General features: G+C 40.7%; 1 protein-coding gene across 3 annotated transcripts in view; it reads left to right on the top strand.

Annotated features, from left to right (window-relative positions):
* The window catches only part of TFEB (transcription factor EB), a 75,442-nt gene extending 68,246 nt beyond the window's left edge, over window positions 1-7,196 (top strand). For all 3 annotated transcript variants that reach the window (XM_081946677.1, XM_081946678.1, XM_081946679.1), the window contains one exon: window positions 1,330-7,196. In XM_081946677.1, the coding sequence (XP_081802803.1) occupies window positions 1,330-1,785 (456 nt within the window). In that variant the 3' untranslated portion in view covers window positions 1,786-7,196. The remainder of the gene's footprint in view (window positions 1-1,329) is intronic.
* Window positions 7,197-22,568: the final 15,372 nt, after the last annotated feature.

The following is a 22,568-nucleotide window of genomic DNA, read 5'->3' as shown; positions in this document are numbered from 1 at the left end:
GCTAGGGAAAAACATAGAAGAGATTCAAAACATGGGCTACAAACCCAATTCTTACAGTAATAGTCATTTCTGTGTGTTCACTGATGGAATTCAGTGATTGTGTGAAAGTCATACCATGCTTTTTTTTCAATACAACATTGTTCTCACATGGTGATGTGGCATCCAAGATGTGGGAAAACAGTTTATAGAAATGCTTCATTTTCATTTTCTTTTTCTATCCTGAACTTCAAGTCCTTGGCCATGGTTCCAAGTGCCCTATTTTCAGTTCCCTAGCATCTGATTTTGCTGCTAAAAAGTAGGAGCACTTTTGCTTTGTTTTCAAAAATAACAGTGGAAATAGAATTGAGATGCTCTGGAAGACAAATTACTTTCACCACACCCACCCCAAATAGTTTGAAATTGCACGATTAAACTGTGCCTCTTGAATCATCAAGTAGGTGGAGATTGTGTGGAAGACTGCAAAACTGAATGGAAGACTGGAAATGGGACAATTTGCCACTTAGAGTTAACATTAAAAATTAAGAAAAACACCCAAAAATGGCTGATAAATATACCAGCTATTCCACTTTTGGTGCTTTCACTTGTTGGGAAGTTAGTTATGGTTTCTGAATTTAGGAAGTTGCCTATCCTTGTTTTACTCTACTTGGTGTAGGAAAACATTTAAATGATTACTTAGAGCATTTATAAATCCAAATGCAAAATGAAACCAGTAAGGAAGAGATACAAAGCATGGCTTCTGAATTTTCTTCCCAGCTCCTTCCCAGCACCTCCACTCTAGTTCATGTGATCAGAAGGGAGGGAGACTTAAAAATGGAAAAATTGGCAACGTTCTTGATTACTGCCCAACTGTCTCTTCCATAAGGAAGCATTAGGGTTTTTCTTTGGACTTCCCTCCACAGCCATAACCTAGATTTGACATTTTGAACGTAAGTCTTTCATCTTTCCGCTTCACTCTCTGTACTGAATTTGACCGTGTCCCATTCTGGTTTTGGAGAGTTACCCTGCTGACAGACTGAGTCTTGGACGCTTGACATAAATTATTTTCAATTTTTTGTTAGATTGGAAAAATAAAAAGAAATGGGGAAAATAATGTAGCTGTATATATTGTAAAATTTGCATTTGCCATACGGAAGTAAAGACTGTTATTTATTGATCATACTATACCTACCCAGTGTAGAAGATCCCCAAGCATGAATCATAAGTGTTATTATTTATTGCACACTGTTGTATATTCATAGTAGAACAGAGCAGAGTGTCGGGGTGGCTGTGATGATATATTCTATGCTTTTCTTTTGTAAGAATTCTTTGTTTTGGTGTTTTGTTCTCAAGGAACTGGAGATGCAAGCTCGAGTCCATGGGTTACCAACCGCTTCACCTTCTGGCACGAACATGGCTGAACTAGCTCAGCATATGGTGAAGCAAGAAACTTCTGGAGAGGAGGGGACAGCAGAGCTCTTACAACAATCACAACTGCAAGCTGAACAGGAAGCTCAGCACCTGTCTCACTTTGCTCCTCCTCCTCCTCCTCAGTCTCCTTATCATCAGCTGGACTTTACCCACAGCCTGAGCTTTGACGACACTTGTAGAGGTTTCCATGACCCGCTGGATCCTAGCCAAAATGTCTCTTTCCCCTCCTTGTCCAAGAAGGAGTTAGACTTGATGCTAATGGAGGATACTATGCTTCCTGTGGCTTCTGACCCCCTGTTTTCCACGGTGTCCCCAGAGGCTTCAAAGGCCAGCAGTCGGAGAAGCAGCTTCAGCGTGGAAGACACTGATATGCTGTGAACAGAAGCCCTCCAAGCAGATTAGGAATTCAATATTGTTTATTTGTGAAGTGAAAATTCTTCATTTGACTTATCTGTTTAGAATTCCTCAAAGACTTATGAGGCTAATAAGAAATGGATCCTGAATCAGAGACGGTTTGTGTTCTGGTGGGAATGGGAGAACCCTTAGCACAAAGGTTTGTCCATAGTTCTTGAAACGTTAATCCCTCACTTTTTCCTCTGCCTTGATTTGCCAAAAGTGAACACAATCTGTCCTCATCTTCTATGACTGAACGATGAATATGGTCAGTCTGATTCCTGCAGACTTCTCCTGTGCCCTGTGCTCTTCATACTCCAGCCCCACAAAGCCAGTTAGAATATTTTCCAAACAATATGATTATGAACCACCCTGGACATCCAGGTAGCGCTGTGCCCTTTTTGACAAGCAGCTTTAATCAAGATTTGGCATTTGAATGTCTAATAAATAACTTAAGGTCGACTGCGTCTGTTCCCACCTTTTGATCTATTATCAACAGGCCAGCCTGAATGTCTTCTTCAGGTGTGCTTTCATACTGGAGTTCTTTTTTTATTGAACAGGAACACTCAATATGCTCTTTAATGGAGTGGGGGGTGTCAGTAGTTAACTCTGAGTAATGATGGATGGTGATTTTTAATCCTTTGAGAAAGGAAGAGATTGTAATAACGTTCACAAAACCTATTTAATGTTTTCAGTTTCAATTAAGGCTGGGATACAACAGCCTTAATTAATGACTTGCACTTTGTTAGACCTTGATAGCTTTTACCTAAAATTTGGCTTGGGCCTCTCCACTGCTTTTTCTGAATCTTTTTTGGTTATCAATCCTTGACAACTTAATGGCCATACAGGAATAGAAATGTATGAGCATCTGGAGGCATTTGAACAGCTTTTACTGCCACCAGTCATCCAAGAGACTGGGCAAATTGTTTTCCTAATTTGAACTAGATTTTACTTCTCTTTTTGTTGGTTTTTGCTTTTCAGTGGAAGGAGTGGGTGGTCTGATAGTTTGGTAGTATTTTTGTGTTTGAGAAGTATCAAGTGATATTATTTGATTTATATTAAGTTTGTTAGTCTATTCTGTTCCATACAAGCTTCCAGCTTGTATGATTTAAAGTCCTATTACTTTGTTTCTAAATTTAGGGCTGTGGAGAAACATAGATGAATGTATACTTTAAGTCTAAAGTCCACTTAATATGATTATTGAAAGAATTAAAGTAGAGCAGTCATAGCTCAGTAGTAAAACATAAAGGATACATGCATAAGAACCCAGATTACCACTGTTTTCAAATAAATTTCTCTTGTAGCAGATAGTAGGACTGGAGATCCAGTATAAATCAAAGCAGGTGAGATCTAGGCCACATCCATACCGCTGCTTTGCCCTTTCATTTGTAGCAATACATGCTGAAATACATCAGTTTGTTCTAAAGGCTGTGATTGATGGCTCTGATATTCCAGCCCTGACCATTTTCATCAAATGAGAAACATCCTCCACTTGGCATGCATGATATTCTGATTACTCCATGTGCTGATTTTCCCCCTTTCCCCCCTCTTTTTCAGCACACTCTTGACTGAATGAACATTTCTGTAATTCTTGCAATTATGGATGGATGGTTCAACTATCAACCACTAGATGACAATAGTAAATAATTTTTGTAGTGCTTGGCTAACATCGAGTGATTGCCCAGAGTACGCAACTACTGGGCCTGTGCTGTTGAAACCTTAAACTTTGAGAAAGGTATTTTGTTGTAGGAATTGGTATAGGAGCTGCATATTATCCAACTAACAGTATGTTAGAAGCCAGGTCTCTTAAGACCAAAAGTCACTGGAAACAGAATTCCTTCCCAGGCAGGCAGACTACAGAAATACAAGTGGAGGATCATTTCAGTTGCACTTCTAAGATGTTGTGTGCATCATGTATCTTATATAACTTGCACATAGTATCCAGAAGCAAAATAGAATGGAAAACATCATCTTCCGAATGGAGTAGCTAAAATCATCTTCATGTTGCTTCACCTTCAGGTGAACAGTGAAACCCAGAAAGTGACATATGGACGTGTTCTATAGGAACAGGAATGGCTTTAGGTTAAGGCAAAGTAGGTACTACCCAAGGATGCCAAAGCTTAGGAGTCACCAATATTATTCCTCCTTCCCAGTTACCTTGAAAATGCAAATCTTTACGTTAATAGCAGGAGATACCATCCATCAATGCAATCTTGGGCTACTATATAACTTTGAGCTAGCACTGTTGGAATTATTAATGATTAGTAGAGGCCATAAGGAATGTAGAGGTGTTGGAGAGAAGGAGGGGGGAAGAACTGCTACAAAGAGGGACTTGAGCTCGGGCCAAGAAAATAACTTGAGAAAGTATCTCAGACAAGATCCTCATTAGTTCACCTGAAGATAAAGTGAGGGAGAGGAAACACATTCAGACTTGCAAGATTCAGCTATAAAAGGTCTGGCTGGCAATAAAAATAATCCTGATCTATATTTTTTTGGTTTCTTACACTGGTGTCCCTTATTGGGCTAATGCTATCCTTGCACCCAAACAAGATACTGTATGGATTTGTTCCTAGAAAAACCCCTAGTCTAACAATCTCAGTGTATTCTGTCTCCTAGAATGTGGTATTTGTAGCTTTTTAGTATACTTTTTTCCAGTTAAAAATTTCTCACTGACTTTTTTTTTTGTCATTATTGCAACTGTTGCAATTCTTTTCTTTCATAATAGTGAGGATGTGTTGATCTGCATTTAATAGAAATAAAGAGAGTGGATAATTTGATTCAAGATGGAACAGTATACTAGGAAAACCAAGGTGTTTTTTTTTTTTAAAAAGAAAAAGCCTTTTTTATTATGATGATGATGATTGATCACACAGCCAAATATATCCACTGGATTTGGCATTTTTATCCAACTATTCAGTTTATTATTATTTTATTCTCTGGAATTTGTACACTCCCTGCTCTGTATCTCCAACATGTGCATTATCATCTAAATATATATCTTTAGTCTTTTAGGGATGGATGGAGAGCTAGATAGTTAGCTTAGTACATAAGTGCAGCAGAAAAATTATATAGCCTCCAAAGAAATGAAAACATTGTAGTATAGCACAAAGGGCTGCACAGGACTACTACTTCACCTTTCTATTAAGGAAGACTTTAGGAAGCAATTCAGAGGTTGGACTAGTAATGATGTTAGTCATATATGAAGATACTTATTCAGTCCTGTGTCACTAAATCCAATTTAATTTTAGATTGTTTTGCAACATGATATCGGTGGCACAATTGGAAGTTCATTATTGTATAAGGAAATATCAGAATCAGAATAACAGAGTTGGAAGGGACAGTTGAGATTTTCTAGCCCAACCCACTGTTTAAGCAGGAGACTCTATACCATTTCAGTCTCTTCTTGAAAACTTCCAGTGGTAGAGTATTACATTTATATATGTATTTTATCATTCATGGAATCATTAAAAAAGGATAACTAGATGCCATTCTAGACTTTCAGTAGCAGGATCTCTGTGTTCCATTGTGCGCTCACAGAATCAGGAATTTAAAAATATATCTCATAGAAATTCTGCTATACATTTATATGAAGTGCCCATGGAAGGATTATGGTTATTCTATAAATTCACTGTAGATCCTCTGAGAGGCTGTGTTTGTGTGTAATCTTGAGCTAGAGAGGAAATAGACGGTGCCATTTTTATTACAACATGCATGGCAAATTGGATGGATCCGTTTCATGCTTATGTACAGTGTAGGACATCCTTGGAGCCTTGTACCCACTGCCTATGAAAGTAAATTAATTTACGCAGTATAACAGAAGATTAGAATTAGTGTTATGTAATAACCTAATGCCTATTTCAGTCACTTCAATCATCATAAACAACACTGAGTGTGTGAATTTGTAGTGGAATATTTTTTCAAACAAGGAATGTACTAAAAGATATATTGTTGTACTTCTAATTCATATCAAACAGTATTTTAAAAAAACTGAATAAGAAAAATGAATAACTCATTGAAAGTAGTTTGGGATTTCTGCAAATATTCCATTTTACTATTTCATGATGCATTGAGTCATCCTTTCAGAGTTACTTGCTTACCTAAACAGAGAAACAATATGACCAGTATGGGCAGAAAAGCAGAGGAAACAGGAGAGATTTCCAACTTCCTGCCAGTTTCTCCACTGCTGTTGTGGGAAGCTGGAAATCACTCCTCCTCCTCCTTGGCTGACCCTCAGAATTGCCTGCCACTTTGCTGGGGGTGAGGGATAACAAAAGGAGTTGCAGACCAAGAGGAAACCTGCACCTCTGATCCCCATCCCAGCACATCCCCAAGGGTCCCCTCCTTCCAGGGAGGAAGAGGGCTCCCTTGTTGATTGCCAGTGCCTCCCAGTCAGCCTTACCTTGCCAACATCATCCAAATCACTCCCTCCTCTTTCCTTTGCTGCCAACTCCTATTAAGAAAGTTCAAAGGTTAGCCTGGGTTCCAAAGCAGCCAATTGCCACTTGCTTGTTGGTCCTTGCCACCAGCTAATTGGGTGCAGAGATTAGAGGGAAGTGGGAAAGAAGGTGGGGATCCAGCCCTCTCATCTTCCCTTGTGCCATACAATTTACAAGTTTCTGCCAAGTCTGGTCAGAAGGATAGTGTCACTGAAGCAGCCACAAGTTCCCCAAATTTCATTCCAACAGTAGTCATGAGTCCTGGCATTCTGTAAGTTAACCCATTTGAATTACCTTGGTTAAATAATTGTGGTCCTATATTTCCCAATTTTGCCCTATTGGAAGTTACATACAAACAGACGCAACAGCTTTAGTAGTACATAGAAGTTATGAGGTGCTTCTGCAGATACATTATGTAATTATGTAGACATGTATTGTGCAGTGTGTATCACTGATTTCCAAGATTCGTTGCTCAGAAAGCCTTAAAGCACTTGTTTTCCTCAGGATTAAAAACTGTTTGTAACTCCTCCTTGTACAAGTCATATAAATGATATAATTTGTGAAACAAAACACTGAAACCTAGGTCAAAGATTTGTATGTTCTCTTTCAATAGCACTAGGCTAGCATCCACCATAAGGAAGTATATACTTTGAGTATATACTGTTGTTGTGTTAGAAATCACAAGGGTTTAATATAAATGGATGACATGCATATTGTGTGTAGATCCTAACTGGAGCAGAGAGAATATTTTTTTCACTTTGAGAACTGGGAGGGGGGAATCCTTATATGAGAATTAATCATACTTTTTGTTGTTGTTAAAAAAATTACTTTAAGAAAAAGGAAAAGAAAAATGCACTGTGCTCTGATTCTGAAATGTTACTACTGTTTTATAAATAAATGTTTAAAGTAATGGACTGGAACAGAGGGGAAACAATCATTAAATTTATTTATTTAATATCAGTTGATATATTATTTGCCTGTTTTGGAGTTGGAAGAGTTTATTAATGCATTAACACCACTTCTATTATAAATTTGCTTCTTACCACTGAAAGATAATGCCCCATATGGTGTCAGGAAAATGGTACCTTTCATAAACATAACTTTCCAATGATTTCGGTTTTCTTTAGTTGTCACAAAAATAACGTGGAAGAGAAAAATGGTATTATTTGTAATAAACCCTGAAAAGAAGTATATTGTTATGCCTAAATGCTGCTATTTTAGGAAAAAGCAATACTTGAACAATGAGCTCATTTTGGTCAGAGAAAAGATATGAGAACCATTCTATTGTTGGAAAACTGAGTGAAGAATGTTCCAATTACAGCAAGGATCTTTTGCTTAAAAATACTGTACTTCTGATTTTTTTGACACTTATCAACTACATACTTTCTGCCTAATTGGGGAAAAAAACATATTTTGCCTAATGAAAAAGGCCATACAAATATCCTGATCTACTTTCAGTATTATTATTTTTTTCAAACAAAATTTTATTGGTTTTTAAAAAAATAAAAAGGAAAGGGGTAGTGGAATAGGTTAGAAATTTTGGCAGTCACAATATGTAGGAGGTGTCCCGTCCCCCCGTGCTCATGATTTTCATTTATACATAAGTTAGTTTAATGCTAAATAGTAATATTTTGTCAGCATATGAATTCAAATAATAATTTCAATCAATTTATATCAAGCATATTTTCTTTCTCATTTTTGTGATCTGAGTTTTCTTGGTATTGCCCCTTCTCCCCCCGCCAGCAGGGCTCTGGCCCCTCCCGTGTCCTGTAAGTCTGGTATAGGGTCATCGGATTTATCTAGGAGTACTTAATTTTTTTCCATAAAGGCCTGAGCCTCTGCGGTTGTGTTGATTCTAATTCTTGTATCCTCCTAGAATATTAACATACCTTCAGGCATCAACCATCTGAACCAGACCCCTTTCTGGTATAACTTCTTTGCTAATTGCGAATAGTTTTTTCTTTTCTCTCTCACTTTCTTAGGGATCTGTTTCAAGATGGTTATTTCTCTATCCTGATATTTCAAAGCTTGCCCCCTTTGTGCACTCAGAATCTCATCTCTTGTGGTCTTTCTAAGAAATGTAATGTGTACCTCCCTTGGGACATTATGTGTTCTAGCATATGCTGAGTTTACTCTATAAACCAGGTCCAAGTCCCACCCCATCTGTTGTTTTTCTTTTTGCATATATTCAGCCAAAAGGTTTGTCATGATGTCCCTTAAATCTTCATCATCCGCCTCAACCACATTTTGAAACCTAAGGAAAAAGGACATTCTTTCAAATTCCGTTTTTATCTGGTGGTTCTCAAGCTCTTGGTTCCCCTTCTGCACCCCTTTCAACTCCCCCCTCATCTCGGCTGTCCCCTCCTCCAAAAGATCCAATCTCTGTGAATTTTTAATCGCCCGGTCTTGGTTCTCCTTAAGCTGCTCATTCATCTCTTTTAGTTGACTTTTTAAGTCCTCCTGTCCCTTTAAGATTTGTTGAAACATCTGCTGAAAGTCCGTCTCAGAAGGCTTAGGCTGCAACAAAGAAGTTAAGGTCTGTTGTCCACTGGGACTGGACGCTGAGGATGTCGGGGCGGAGACAGCAAAGCCCGGCTTCCCCAGGGGTGGTCTTTTAGGTGACATTATGGTGAGAGTAAAAGTAGAAAGTCAATACAGAGAGGAAACAATTGGGAAGGAAGACCGCCAAGAGGAATAGGAGGCAAGGAGTCCAAGCAGAAGGGAGCTTTTTCTGGTTTCAACTTCTGGCAATAGAGTAATAAAATCCTTTGTTCGAAGCGGAGTCCAATAAGACAAGAGATTTATCTAAGTGGCACGGAGACAAAGACAAGATGCCTGAAGCTCCTATGGGTGGAGTCAAATTTCAGTGTCTGTAGGGATGACGGAAGTATGCCATCTTGCCCTGCCAGCTCCGGAGTCGAAGGGCATAACATAAAGTTTTCAAAGTTTTCAGATCATCCCCTCATTTACAAAGTTACAGTCCAAAATATGCCTTTGTCATGAGCGTGATTTCATTGCATGGCTCCCTCCCTCCTCCTCTAGGGCAGAGAGTAAAACTGTTTAAAGCCGCCTGTCCGAGGGGGGGAATCCCCCTCCCTCCAGTCACGCTTCTCCAAGCCAAGTTGAAAGTAACTCTAGAAACGGCTGGCAATTTTTTTTCCTTTTCGAGCAAGCAAGGGAACGGGGGGAAGTTTCCACCTCACCACACAGCAACCGCGCCCTCCTGTGCTCTTCCAGCTGCCTCCTCACGAAGACGCCGCAGCGTCTCCCCATCATGCCTCCCAGTGCGTAGGGCGATGCGGGCCCCCCCGGCCGCCACCGACTCAGGGGATCCCCCGCTACGCCGCCCCTTCGGCAGGAGCCTCTACAGGGCGTCCTGTGCCCCCCAGATGATGAGGAGCCCCCCAGAAGAGTGCGGGGCGAGCAGAGCCTGCCTGTCGCGATCAGCAGCCGGAACCGGAAGCCTACTTTCAGTATTTTTCAATTGGAAAAATATTATATTTTTAATATTATATATTAAATATTATATAAACCCTAAGGGGAAGGGTAGATTAGATTGTGGTTCACAGATTTAGGATAAATGTATCATTTTCAATTTTAGATTTAATCACATCCTATTGCTGTGCATGTGTATTTCTTTGTCTCCTCAAAGTCAAAGTCAAGGAGACAATAATTAAGATGGTCTTCTTACATTAAGTGGCAAAGTGAGAATCATTTTAAAAACTAAAGCAAGGGGGGGAAAGTCCTTCATACCTGTAACTGTTACAGTGATTACAAATTGGGCTTGGTTTAGGGCAGGGATGTCAAACTCAAGGCCCACAGGCCGAATCCGGCCCACAGGATGCTTAGATCTGGCCCTCATGGCCGGCCTGGAAATAGCAAAGAACTGACCCATGGTACCTCTACAGGCTAAACTAAGGCATGGGAGCCCCTGCCCACCCACCCTGGCCCCCCTTTTGGCCAGCAGAATGCTGCAGGAGGCCATTTGTCCCATCACGCCACTCCCCAGAGGACAACTACCATGCTGATCCAGCCCTTGAAGAAATTCCGTTTGAGACCCCTGGTTTAGGGGAATCCTAATTCAAATACAGCCATAATCATGGAAGGTAGATGACTTTGAACTAATCACTCTCTTAGCCCAATCTCACAGGGTGGGTGCTGCAGAGATAAAAACTTCAAATCTAACAAATGAAAAAAACCAACTTGGTAAATCTATCTTCAGTCACCTTCCAAATGGTACCTTTGCTGGGAGTTCCCTTCTTTCCATTTTCCAGGACCACCAACTGATCAGACTGACTCAGCTCACTGTTAATAGCAGCTGGAAACCAATGACCTGAAATGAGCATTCAGGGAGAAGAAGAACCTCCAGATTTTCTTATTTCGGTCTAGCCTACAATATTGAGCAAAATGCTTGCTGTTTCCCTCCCTTATAATTGATGGAATAGCAGAAAGCCAGCAATTGATTAAAGGTCCTCCTCAAGAAAGAGGAGGGGAAAGGGGAGGGAGGGGTATCTGACGGTGCAGTATATGAATAGGGACAGGTGTGTCCAGCTTCCCTCTGTCACACCTGTATTTCTGAACCACAAATCTTATTTAATTCTATGATTAAAAGCTCCCAAAAGACGTTAAATTGTGTGAATGTGCCTTAAAATGGAAAATACAGTTCAGCGTAAGCAAATACAAACAAATGCTCATTTGTGCATGCACACACAAAATTCCAGGCATCATGCACTTTAAATGGAATCGGAACCGGTAGTGACCATCAGAAAAGGAAGCTTATGGTCATTGTAAATAGTTTAATGAAAATATCACAATTTGCAGCAAACTGTGCTTATGGACTAAAAGCACAAGATGGTGCTGTTGGCATGGCATCCAGGAGTTTTTAACTGCCATCTGGTTTTAAGCTCAGAATTTTCCTTTATCCACATTTCAGTATAATTTTGCTGTACTGAAATTTCTGCACAGCATATCAAATTGACATACTAGTAGTTGCCATTCCTTGCACTTTCAAAAAGAAAGACGTGCAAACAAGTATTGAAACTGCTTTATTATAGGTTGGTTATTTAGCATACGAGTTTCTATTTCTCCCCTTTTAACATTTTAAAAGATTAATCCAAATCCCACAGAAGTTAATATAAGGGATGGGGAAGCAACTATCAGAATGATCAATAATTAACCAAATACAATCTTAAGAAAAATAGCTGAAGACTGATTTAGGTTAGTAATTCCATATACTTTATGCTTACTTAAAAGTAAGTCCTACTGGACGCGGTGGCTCAGCGGCTAAGACTCTGAGCTTGTCAAATCAGAAAGGTTGGGAGTTCGGGAGTTCGAATCCCTAGTACCGCGTAACTGAGTGAGCTCCCGTTACTTGTCCCAGCTTCTGCCAATCTAGCAATTCAAAAGCATCTAAAAATGCAAGTAGAAAAATAGGAACCACCTTTGGTGGGAAGGTAACAGCATTCAGGGCGCCTTCAGCATTTAGTCATGCTGGCCATATGACCACAGAGATGTCTTTAGACAGCGCTGGCTCTTCGGCTTTGAAACGGAGATGAACAGCCCCCCTCCCCCCGAGTCAGGAATGACTAAAACATATGTGCAAGGGGAATCTTTACCTTTACCTTTAACTTTACCTAAATCCTACTGGGTTTAATCAGATTGTTTCTAGGGAAAATGTATAGGCTTGAGGCCAAACTTTTGTCTTTTGGTCTTTTGCAATATTATATTGATTGACTAATTTAATTTATAAGTTATCCCACCTCAGAGTAAATAAATGGATCTAAATATCATATTTCACATGAAACATGATAACCACCCAGCCGCCCTGTTTAGGGTGACCCGCTCCTTACTTAACCAAGGAACTGGGGAAGACCCCTTGCAGGGTAGGGCTGAAGTATTTGTTCAGTATCTGCAGGATAAAATCGCTCAGATCCGGACAGGCTTGGACTCTGACTAGGTAGATTCGGGCGAGCCGACGGGGATGAATCTTGAGGAGACAATCTGCGATGAGTTTGACCCTGTGACTCCCAAAGGCATGGACAGGATTATGGGGAGACTCAGTGCTGCCACTTGTGTGCTGGACCCGTGTCCCTCTTGGTTAGTTTCGGCTTCCCGGGAGGTGACACGAGGCTGGCTCCAGGCGATTACCAACGCTTCATTGAGAGAGGGGTTCTTTCCCACCGTCTTGAACGAGGCGGTGGTGAGGCCCCTCCTTAAGAAGCCTTCCCTGGACCCAGCTTCTTTAGCCAACTATCGTCCGGTCTCCAACCTTCGCTTTGTAGCAAAGTTTGTCGAGAGTGTGGTAGCACGTCAACTTCCCCAGTACCTGGATGAAGCTGTCTACCTGATTCCATTTCAGTCGGGTTTCAGGCCCGGGTACAGCATGGAGACAGCATTGGTCGCGTTGGTAGATGATCTCTGGTGGACCCGGGACAGGGGCTGCTCCTCTGTCCTGGTCCTATTAGACCTCTCAGCAGCTTTCGATACCATCGACCATGGTATCCTACTGCGACGACTCGGGGGGTTGGGAGTGGGGGGCACCGTTTTACGGTGGTTCTCCTCCTACCTGTCGGATCGGTCACAGTTTGTGTTGACTGGAGGGCAGAGATCGACCCACGGGTGCGTCACTTGTGGGTGCCCCAGGGGTCAGTTCTCTCACCCCTCCTGTTCAACATATATGTGAAACCACTGGGCGAGATCATCCATGGTTTTGGGGTATGGTATCATCAATATGCTGATGATACCCAACTTTTCATCTCTACCCCAAACCACCTAAACGATGCCCTCGATGTGATGTCCCAATGCCTGGAGGCTGTGCGGATCTGGATGGGGAGGAACAGGCTCAAGCTCAATCCCTCCAAGACTGAGTGGCTGTGGTTTCTGTCATCCCGATTTGTACACCTTGTTCCATCTTTGGTGTTAGGGGGAGAAATTTTAGCCCCCTCAGAGAAGGCTCGCAATCTGGGAGTCCTCCTGGATACACGGCTTAGTTTAGAAGAACACCTGACAGCCGTGACCAGGGGGGGCTTTTACCAGGTTCGCCTGGTACGTCAGTTGCACCCCTTCCTGGATCGGGATGCTCTGTGCACAGTCACTCATGCCCTCATCCTTTCTCGCCTGGACTACTGCAATGCTCTCTACATGGGGCTGCCCTTGAGGAGCACCCAGAGGCTTCAGCTGGTCCAGAATGCGGCCGCGCGGGTTGTCATGGGGGTACCTAGGTGATCCCATGTTACACCCCTTTTAGGCGGCCTGCACTGGTTGCCGGTTGTTTTCCGGGTGCGATTCAAGGTATTAATTATGACCTTTAAAGCGCTCCATGGCTTAGGCCCAGGGTACCTGCGAGACCACCTACTGCCACCAGTAGCCTCCCACCGTCCAATACAATCCCACAGAGTTGGCCTCCTCAGGGTGCCGTCGGCCAGACAGTGTCGGCTGGAGACCCCCAGGGGGAGAGCCTGGGAGCGCCTTCCCTCTGGAATGAGCTGCCCCCGGAGCTTTGCATAATCCTTGACCTCCGGTCCTTCCGACGCGCCCTAAAAAGTTGGCTTTTCCAGCAAGCCGGCCTGGCTTGTTAATTTTAACTCATTTTTAAATGTATTGTTCTATAAATTCGATTTGTTTTTTTGGATATATATTTAATTTCTTTTTAACTTTCGGGATGTGTGCTTTTTAATGTTGTACGCCACCCTGAGTCCTTTGGGAGAAGGGCGGCATATAAATCCAATAAAAACAAACAAAACAAACAAACAAATGATCAAGCTGTGGCTGCCAGCCTATAGGTACTTTTTTGGAATAAGCTAATTAATGCTAATTGCCTTATAAAAGTGTTCTTTACCATGTTTCCATCTAGAGCCGTGCGCCAGATGCATCATGCGCTAGCCACGCCCATCCCGGGTTTAGCGAAGGGGGGGAAAGTCCCGATTTGTCATGTGACGACGCCGTTACATCATGAGTTTGATACCCTTGGTCTAGAGCTTTTCAGTTGAGTATAATCTAAAATGCAGACCAGTTTAGGAAGCACTTATTGGCATCATTGATTGTGAGGAGTTTTTGAAAGCATCATACCAAAGTTAAGTAATACATTTTAAGGATCAGTTTAAGGATGAATTCAAAATCAAATGAATTTTAATTCAATCAAAGACTAGAGACCACAACAAATAAAAACAATTACAGAATATAATAGAAACTCTGGGGCATTCCAGACAAATGGAATGAAGTCTTGTGATCCTACAATTAAAATGAAATCAGGCTTGAAGTCTTGATTCCTTAAATAATGAGAATGCTATGGGAATGACCTTGTTTAATTCTTCAAGTCTGCAGTGCAGGCTGAAAACTAATAGTCAATCATAATTTCTAGCTATTGGTCAACAAATTAGCCCAGAAATGCCTAATGCTATTTATTGCTCGGCAATTGGTGAAAAACTAGGATGCATCACTGTGTCCAACAAGCTTCAATTGTTATGCAAATCTCCCTCCTCAAAGAAAGCTAAAAGAAACTACATTTCAAGCATTTTTCTGTCTGCTCCTAGTGTTAAGCTTCTGTACCTCATTGCTTTTGTTCAACGGTGCATTCAGTCTGTCACATTAGAATAGCAGGAACTGCAAGACAATGTGTGACATCTCTACAAGTAGCCACATTACTCATAAAACCGGATACTGCAACATGCAACTACAATGACACTCACTGCTTGTAGATAGAAGTTCCCCATTAATACAAGCACTACAACTTCAGCAGCAGGAAATCGGGACAGAGAGAAGCATTCAGTAATTGCCCATTCCAATGAGTGATTAATCTATTTTAGGAGCAAATTAAAATACAATGCCACTAAAGGATAGCTAGTGTCAACATCCCGCGGTAAGGATGATGATGGGGTCATGTAAGCTATACCTCTTGCAGGTAATTTAGTACATGGGCTATGATGTCATCATACAATCCACATCTTTCTCCAGCTAACATAAGTATATTAAAAAAGCTCTGGTAAATAAGACCAAATATTTACAATTTTCCTCCAATTATGGTAAAACAAACATTCTAATTGCATTAAATTAGATTAATATCCCTCATTGTGTTTCAAACACTTGTGAAGAAGTTCACAAGGATGTAATTACTTTAGTGTCCCATTTGTTGTGTTCCCCGGTACCTTAAAAGGTAAAGGTTCCCCTCGCACATATGTGCGAGTCGTTCCCAACTCTAGGGGGCGGTGCTCATCTCCGTTTCAAAGCCGAAGAGCCAGCGCTGTCCAAAGACATCTCCATGGTCATGTGGCCAGCATGACTAAATGTCAAAGGTGCACGGAAACCTTCCCACCATAGGTGTTTCCTATTTTTCTACTTGCATTTTTACATGCTTTTGAACTGCAAGGTTGGCAGAAGCTGGGAAAAGTAACGGGAGCTCACCCCATTACGCAGTGCTAGGGATTTGAATTGCCAAACTGCTGACCTTTCTGATCGACAAGCTCAGCGTCTTACCCACTGAGTCACCGTGTCCCACTCCTAGTACCTTACATCTAGAGAAATAATACCTTGGATATTGGCAGTAATATATAGCTTTCCAAACCAGTAGCCATTGATTATGTCTATAATCTCTGAACCTGATGGAAAATAAGGATGCAATTTAGTGAACTGTTCGGCAGAGGACAAGCATCAGAGCTGCTGACTTAGCTAATTATGTAAAGCCGTTGTTAATAGCAGAGACAGAGGCAAGCATAGAAAGAAAAGATAAATATTGAGTAATAAAGAAGAAAAGCTGGAAAGCCCAAAAGGCAAAGCAAGATGCCAAACAAAGAGGTACTCATGGAGGTGGGGAACTAAGATGGTGAAGATGTAGCAACTTCTCAAATAAGCTCTGATCTTGTGATAGGCCTTAACTCTTCTGGTTTAATCCCATGGCCCCAAAATGCCACAAGAGGCTAGAAAAGAAGCTGGCCATGTTGGAATTCTGGTAACCTGTCCCATGCAGGGACGTGCGGTTAGGGGAGGCAGGGGAGGCAGAGCCTCACCTCTCTTCATGAAATAATAGTATAGTATATAATATACTATATAATATTATAATATTATATACATCTGCCCGGCCGCGCCCGGGAGCTGCGGAGGCAGAAATGTTGTCGGCGCTCCCGGATGACGAAGCCACGAAAGCGACTGGGACTGCAATATGCAGTCGCGAGGAGCGCACAAAGTCCAGCAGAGGCAGGAAGGTTCTCGTCGTTCCCCAGTCGCTTTCGAGGACTGCGGAGCGCGAGCCGGTGGAGCACGCTCAGGAAGGCGGGGAATGGGATCACGTGTGCTGGAGGCTGAGGCAGCCTGAGCCTCCAGAACACGTGGTCCCATTCCCGCCTTCCTGATGACGTCACCAGCCTCACCAGCCATAAACCTCACCGCACGTCACTGATCCCATGATGTCAATAGGGCACCTGGAGAGACAACTACTTCTGTGTGCTATAGAAAAAAGTACTCCTAGAAATCCATCAGAATGTCCATAGATGGAACAACTGCAAACTTATTATGATCTCCCTATCTTATCTCCCAAACCACAAAAGCAGAAAAATTGATTTGAAAGATTTTCACTACTTACCCAGCTCAAGAAATGTTAAATGCATCATTTTGAGTTTCAACAAGCCATCTCTTCCCACCAGACTCACACAAATGAGCAAATTCTTATGGCAGACTCATCACATCCAAACTGTCATAGGCTAACTCTAAGAAAAAGTTAGTCCGTTCTATAAAGATAAAGATAAAATAAAATTCTAATTTTCAGTAAGAAAAATAAAAAAAACTGTTTTCTTGTACTATATATTTTAAACGTTAGTAATATTATAGTATGGTACGAAGAAGAGACTCTTTGCTTGCTTTTATATGACCACAAAGAGAAAGGAGAAGAGCAAATAATTATATGATTATATAATAATCATAAGGAAAGAAACCAAATATGTCAAAGAAATGTGATTTATGTAGCTCAAATTATATATTATGCATGTGTATACTTCTTTACTATTTTGGACATATTAGACCACAATTGCTTCAAAACGAGATGGGCAGTGAATAAATTTAATCAATAAAAATAAAATATTAAATGAAGATCTACCTCTCTGGAGGGGGAACTAATGCTGGGAAAAGTGGAATGAAAGAGCAGAAGTGGACGACTATATAGCAAGGTTACTTACACTGGTGAAGGGTGCACATTGGAAGGACCAGGTTAGGGGCAGATCATTATGAGAAAATCTATATATTCACTAGGAGTTGATACCAAATTGATGGCATTAATTATTAAACAATTAATAGTTCTAGCAAAGGATTCAGAATCCCAGAAAAGCTGTTGAGTTCTCTGTTAGGGTAATGTGTTCATTAAAAGTCAGAGTGTTTGCTGAAAGTATGCAGCTAATACAAGTTCACTCTTTACAAAGCTGCAGAGATGGTAAGGCAATCTGAACTGTTTAAAGCAAAATAGTTTCAGAATATGGTGGAGAACATTTATTAATTTTTATAAACTCTAGCTGCTATTATTGCAAATATTTGAAAAGGGTCAATTTAATCTGGTTATCTCTGTAAAAATGAACTCCCACCTAGTAGATTTATATGTGAATGCTTCACTAACTTAAAGGTAAAGGTTCCCTTCGCACATATGTGTTACTCATTCCAGACTCTAGGGGGCAGTACTCATCTCTGTTACAAAGCTGAAGAGCGAACGCTGTCCAAAGACGTCTCTGTGATCATGTGGCCAGCATGACTAAATGCCGAAGACGCATGGAATGCTGTTACCTTCCCACCAAATATGGTTCCTATTTTTCTACTTGCATTTTTACATGCTTTTGAACTGCTAGGTTGGCAGAAGCCGGAACAAGTAACGGGAGCTCACTCCATTATGCGGCGCTAGGGATTTGAACTGCCAAACTGCTGCCCTTTCTGATCGACAAGCTCAGCATCTTAGCCACTGAGCCACCACGTCCCTTTTTACTAACTTGGGGAATGATTTTTAAAAAACAAAATTACTAGTATTACTACTCAGGACAAATAATATATTATGGGGAAATGTTACTTAAATACTAATGAGCACTCACATTCGCACAAAATGGGAAAGAATTGGTCACTTGTCTCTGAGGATATATAGCCAATCAGCTTCTTTTGAGTAACTCCATATTTCGAACATTTGTCTGCTAGAGCAAACTTTTCACCTGTATGATTGTTCTATTTTGCTTTGATTAGTTGAGATTGCTTTACCATCTCTGTGGCTTTATAAAGAGTGAACCTATTAGGTGCATAGTATGAGTTCAAAGTTCTTCTATTCTGACTCAAGTGGAAGCCAAGATACATGCAAACTGCACAAAAAGGTTTTATTCTTGTCATCTGGATTGCACATATGGATGTGTACATGTGTCTAATATTGCTGGAATGATGTCAGCAGGGGCAATGCTTAATTTTCACATACTTACAGTGATTAATACTTGTAATATCTGAATAAGACTAATGATTAGTTGAAATTTAGTTCTAGTCAAACTCTCTGGAGAAATAGGGAATGAGTCTGTTCCATCTTCTGAAGACAGGTTTCAGATACGTACTTGAAGACTGCTATGATGTCTCCCTTAATTTTCCTCTTCAGGTTGAACATATCAGATTCTTCCAAATATTTCCAAGGATATAATTTTACCCTTTTTAAAAAAGGTAAGGTGATTTAACTGTGGGAGAGAGAGAGGGAGGAAGAGAAGATTCTCATGAAAGATACAATGCATTCTTCTGGATATACTGACAGTTAAATTACGGGGGTGGGGATTGAAAGTGTGTATTAAGAGCATTACTTTATACTATCTTACAATAATCACAGATACAGGTGTTCCTGAGGAATAATTATAAATTATTTTAAATGCAACAGAAGCTTTGACTATTTAGAGCTCTAAATGGCCCCGCTAGGCATTCCTTCTTGCCAAAACCTTCTGAATATTGTAGGAAGTCTTTCAAATCATACAGATTTCTGCTGAGACAGGATGAATATTACAATTCTTCCTTTTCTAATTAAGGGGATATTCAGTATGTTGCCATGCATAGGATACCAAAACGGGGAAGGGTTTGATAGCTAAGGAGGGAACTATTCAAAAAAAAAAACACCTTCTGCTCTATAATCACTCTTCCTTCAGCCTAAACCAAGAGGCTATACATGGATGTTTTTTTCATTGTCTTGGGCTCACCAATGCACCCTTGCCTGGAGAAACAAGATTTTGTCCAGAAATTCATACTGAGAGCCAGTGAGAAAGAAGGCCAGGAGGATGGTTTGTCCTGGACTTCAAACTCAGGTGGGTCTCAGATTAGACATTTCCTCTTTCTGATTTCTTATTTTGTTCTGTGTGAGACCATTTCTTTTAATAGACATGGCAGAGGAACTCAAAACCTGGAAGTGATCTGGGAGTCTGTGAAGTTCTAAGAGGATCTATTTATGCTTTAGTCACTTTGCATCTTGATTACTGTAATACTATATATGGGGTTTCCTTGAAATGTATTCAAGTAAAAAAAAGTAACATCAGCATAAGATCATGATGATGTCTGGACTAACTGTACCCTTTCAATGCATATGGAAGGTGAATAAAAAGTTAAAGTTGAAGCACCAATGACTGTAGCTTCACATAGCTATCTCTAGCTACAGCTTGAGAAAGTATATTCTCCATAAATAACATTATTTGGTGCTAACTTTAAAAACAGACATCAGTAGAGTTATTTAGATTTAAAACAGTAGTTCTTAATATCTCTAGAATTCATTGTCATTTTCCATTTTGAAATTAATGATATTCCACCTGATCAGTCATTACTTGCTTCATATGTTTTGCAATTTACTATATAAATTTACTATAAAGAATGTGATTAATACCTTTTTGAGTTCTGAGAGACTGGAGAAATATATAGAAATATATTATGGAAAGGACAGAACTACTTTTAGAACATGAATCAATCTTTCTTAGCTTTGGATGGCAAATGAGAGTCCCTATAAATAAGAAATAACTGGATTGTAATATTGTAACACTGGCTGATGCCATGCTCTAATAAAAAAGTGGGACTTAGAAATTCCTTTTTAAATTTTAAGTTCTGTAACGAGAGGAAAACATCATTTTCATACACTAACCCTAAAAAAGGGAAGATGGTATGCATTGAATATTGTTCATTTTATATAACTTAAATACACACCTGATTTGATAATATCAAAAGGACTGTGTATTAGATTAGGGGAAAGGCGCTAATGGAAAACTCATAATTAGAAGACAATAGGTGAGCCATGGGTTGAAAAACAACATTGAAATAGCAATGATATTAGGGCTGTTCCTGAAGTTTCCCTGGTATAGTTTTATCTCTTTATTATGTATTATATTTATATGCTGCTTTTCCTTCAGGAACTTATGGCACCACCTATAGCACATTCCTCCAGTTTTTACCTATAACAATGTGAGGTAGGTTGGACTGAATGTCCCAAAGTTATCCAGTGAGCTTTTGTTGTTGAGGCTGGATTTGATTCTGAAATCTTCTGGATCCAGGTCCAACATATTACCTATTAGATTACACTGTTTGACTTGGGATTTAAAATATCGGCACCACCTTGCTATGCAGACTTTAAAGAAAGAGGATAGGAAGAGAATTGATGTATTTGAACTTGATGCCATAGAACAGTGATGGCGAACCTATGGCAAACCTATGGCAAACCTATGGACCCATTTGTCAGGGCACGCGAGGCGTTGCCCTGTCAGCTGGCCAGCGCGCATGTGCGTGCTGGCTAGCTGAGTTCATCTTTTTAAAAGCTATGTTTCATCTTCCCCAGGCTCCAGAGGCTTTATAGGAGCCTGGGGAGGGCGAAAAGAGCCTCCCCTGACCCCCCGAGGCCCTCCAAAGGCTTCAGGGACCGTCCGGAGGCTTCCCTGACGCCTTTGGAGCGCTTAAAACCACACTCTGAGCAACCCGGAAATCACTTCCGGTTTGCTCGGAGGGTGGTTTTAAGTGTTCCGAAGGCTTCAGGGAAGCCTCCAGACAGTCTCTGAAGCCTCCAGAGGGCCTCGGGGGGGAGGCTCTTTTCGCCCTCCCCAGGCTCCTATAAAGCCTCTGGAGCCTCGGGAGGGCGAAAAAAGCATGTAAAAATGGGGGGGCACGCGTTGTGCGCGCATGCGCACTGGGGGATCGCGCGTTGCATTATGGGTGCGGCACGCCTGCACACCACTCTCCCGCGCTCCCCCCACTTGTGGCACACAAGCCAAAAAAGTTTCGCCATCGCTGCCATAGAAGACTCCTGCAAATACTATGGATAGCCAAGAAAACAAACACATGGATTTTTGAACAAATTCAGGTTTAAATTATCCTACTTCAGACACATTATACGGAGCTTTTGGAGAAGAATTTTTTGCTTTCACTTGAGCAAAGCATCTGAGGCCACTATCTGCAAAAGACATTGGGATATTCTCATCAACTCCCCTCTGCATATGGGACATACTTTTCATGTCCTTAGTTGATGTACTTGCCTGATCACCAAAATTATTAGAATAGAAGGTAATCACATCACACTCCATGTACATCAGGACTGACATCTCAAGTATCTATTGAATGAGGAATAGAGTAAGGACACTTCTTAAGGCTGGATAGAACTGATTAAACACACCTTGATTATCCTCTTTGTAAGTGAGATTTGACAATAGACATTAGGAAAGTTACTATGAAGGATAGTTTGACAGCTATGTAAGTTGATCATGTATACATTGACAAACAACAGAAAAAAAGACAACTGCTTGGCATAATATTTGCAAATGCTAGTTTATTGTAGTATGTCAACTTAGAAATAATTACTGTAATTTACTTAGCAATACAATAATCAGTGCAGGGAAGATGATTAATATACTTATTCTATCTGCCATTAATGTCTGCTGTTAAAGGACAGTTTCATACTTTCTACTTTATAATTCTTGATTTTGTGAAATTTTCTTCTGCATATCAAGTAGCTAGTTCTCTACTTGACATCTACTTTTTCAGAGCTATCCAGCGCTTAAGGGTCAAAGGATGCAATTTAGCTGACAAACCTTCCCCAGAGGTATAGGAAATCACTCAGGATTTTAGAAACACAGAAAACTGATATCAGAAAAAGATTTTGTGGTCCATCAATTCTATCCTTTGAGGGTTTTTTGTTTTTTAATTTATATATTTATAATTATTTACTTTTTATTTATTTTTATTTTAGTTTATAATTTTTGTTGTTGGGTAATGGCAGTGGTGGGTTTCAAAAATTTTTAGAACCTATTCTGTAGGTGTGGCCTGTTTTGTGGGAGTGGCTCAGCGGTCATGTGACTGGGTGGGAGTGGCTTGGTGGTTGTGTGACCG

Source organism: Natrix helvetica (assembly GCF_964273705.1).
Source record: "Natrix helvetica genome assembly, chromosome: 3".
Lineage (NCBI taxonomy): Eukaryota > Metazoa > Chordata > Lepidosauria > Squamata > Natricidae > Natrix > Natrix helvetica.
Note: the sequence above shows the minus strand (reverse complement) of the source record. Positions and strands in the feature narration are given on the sequence as shown.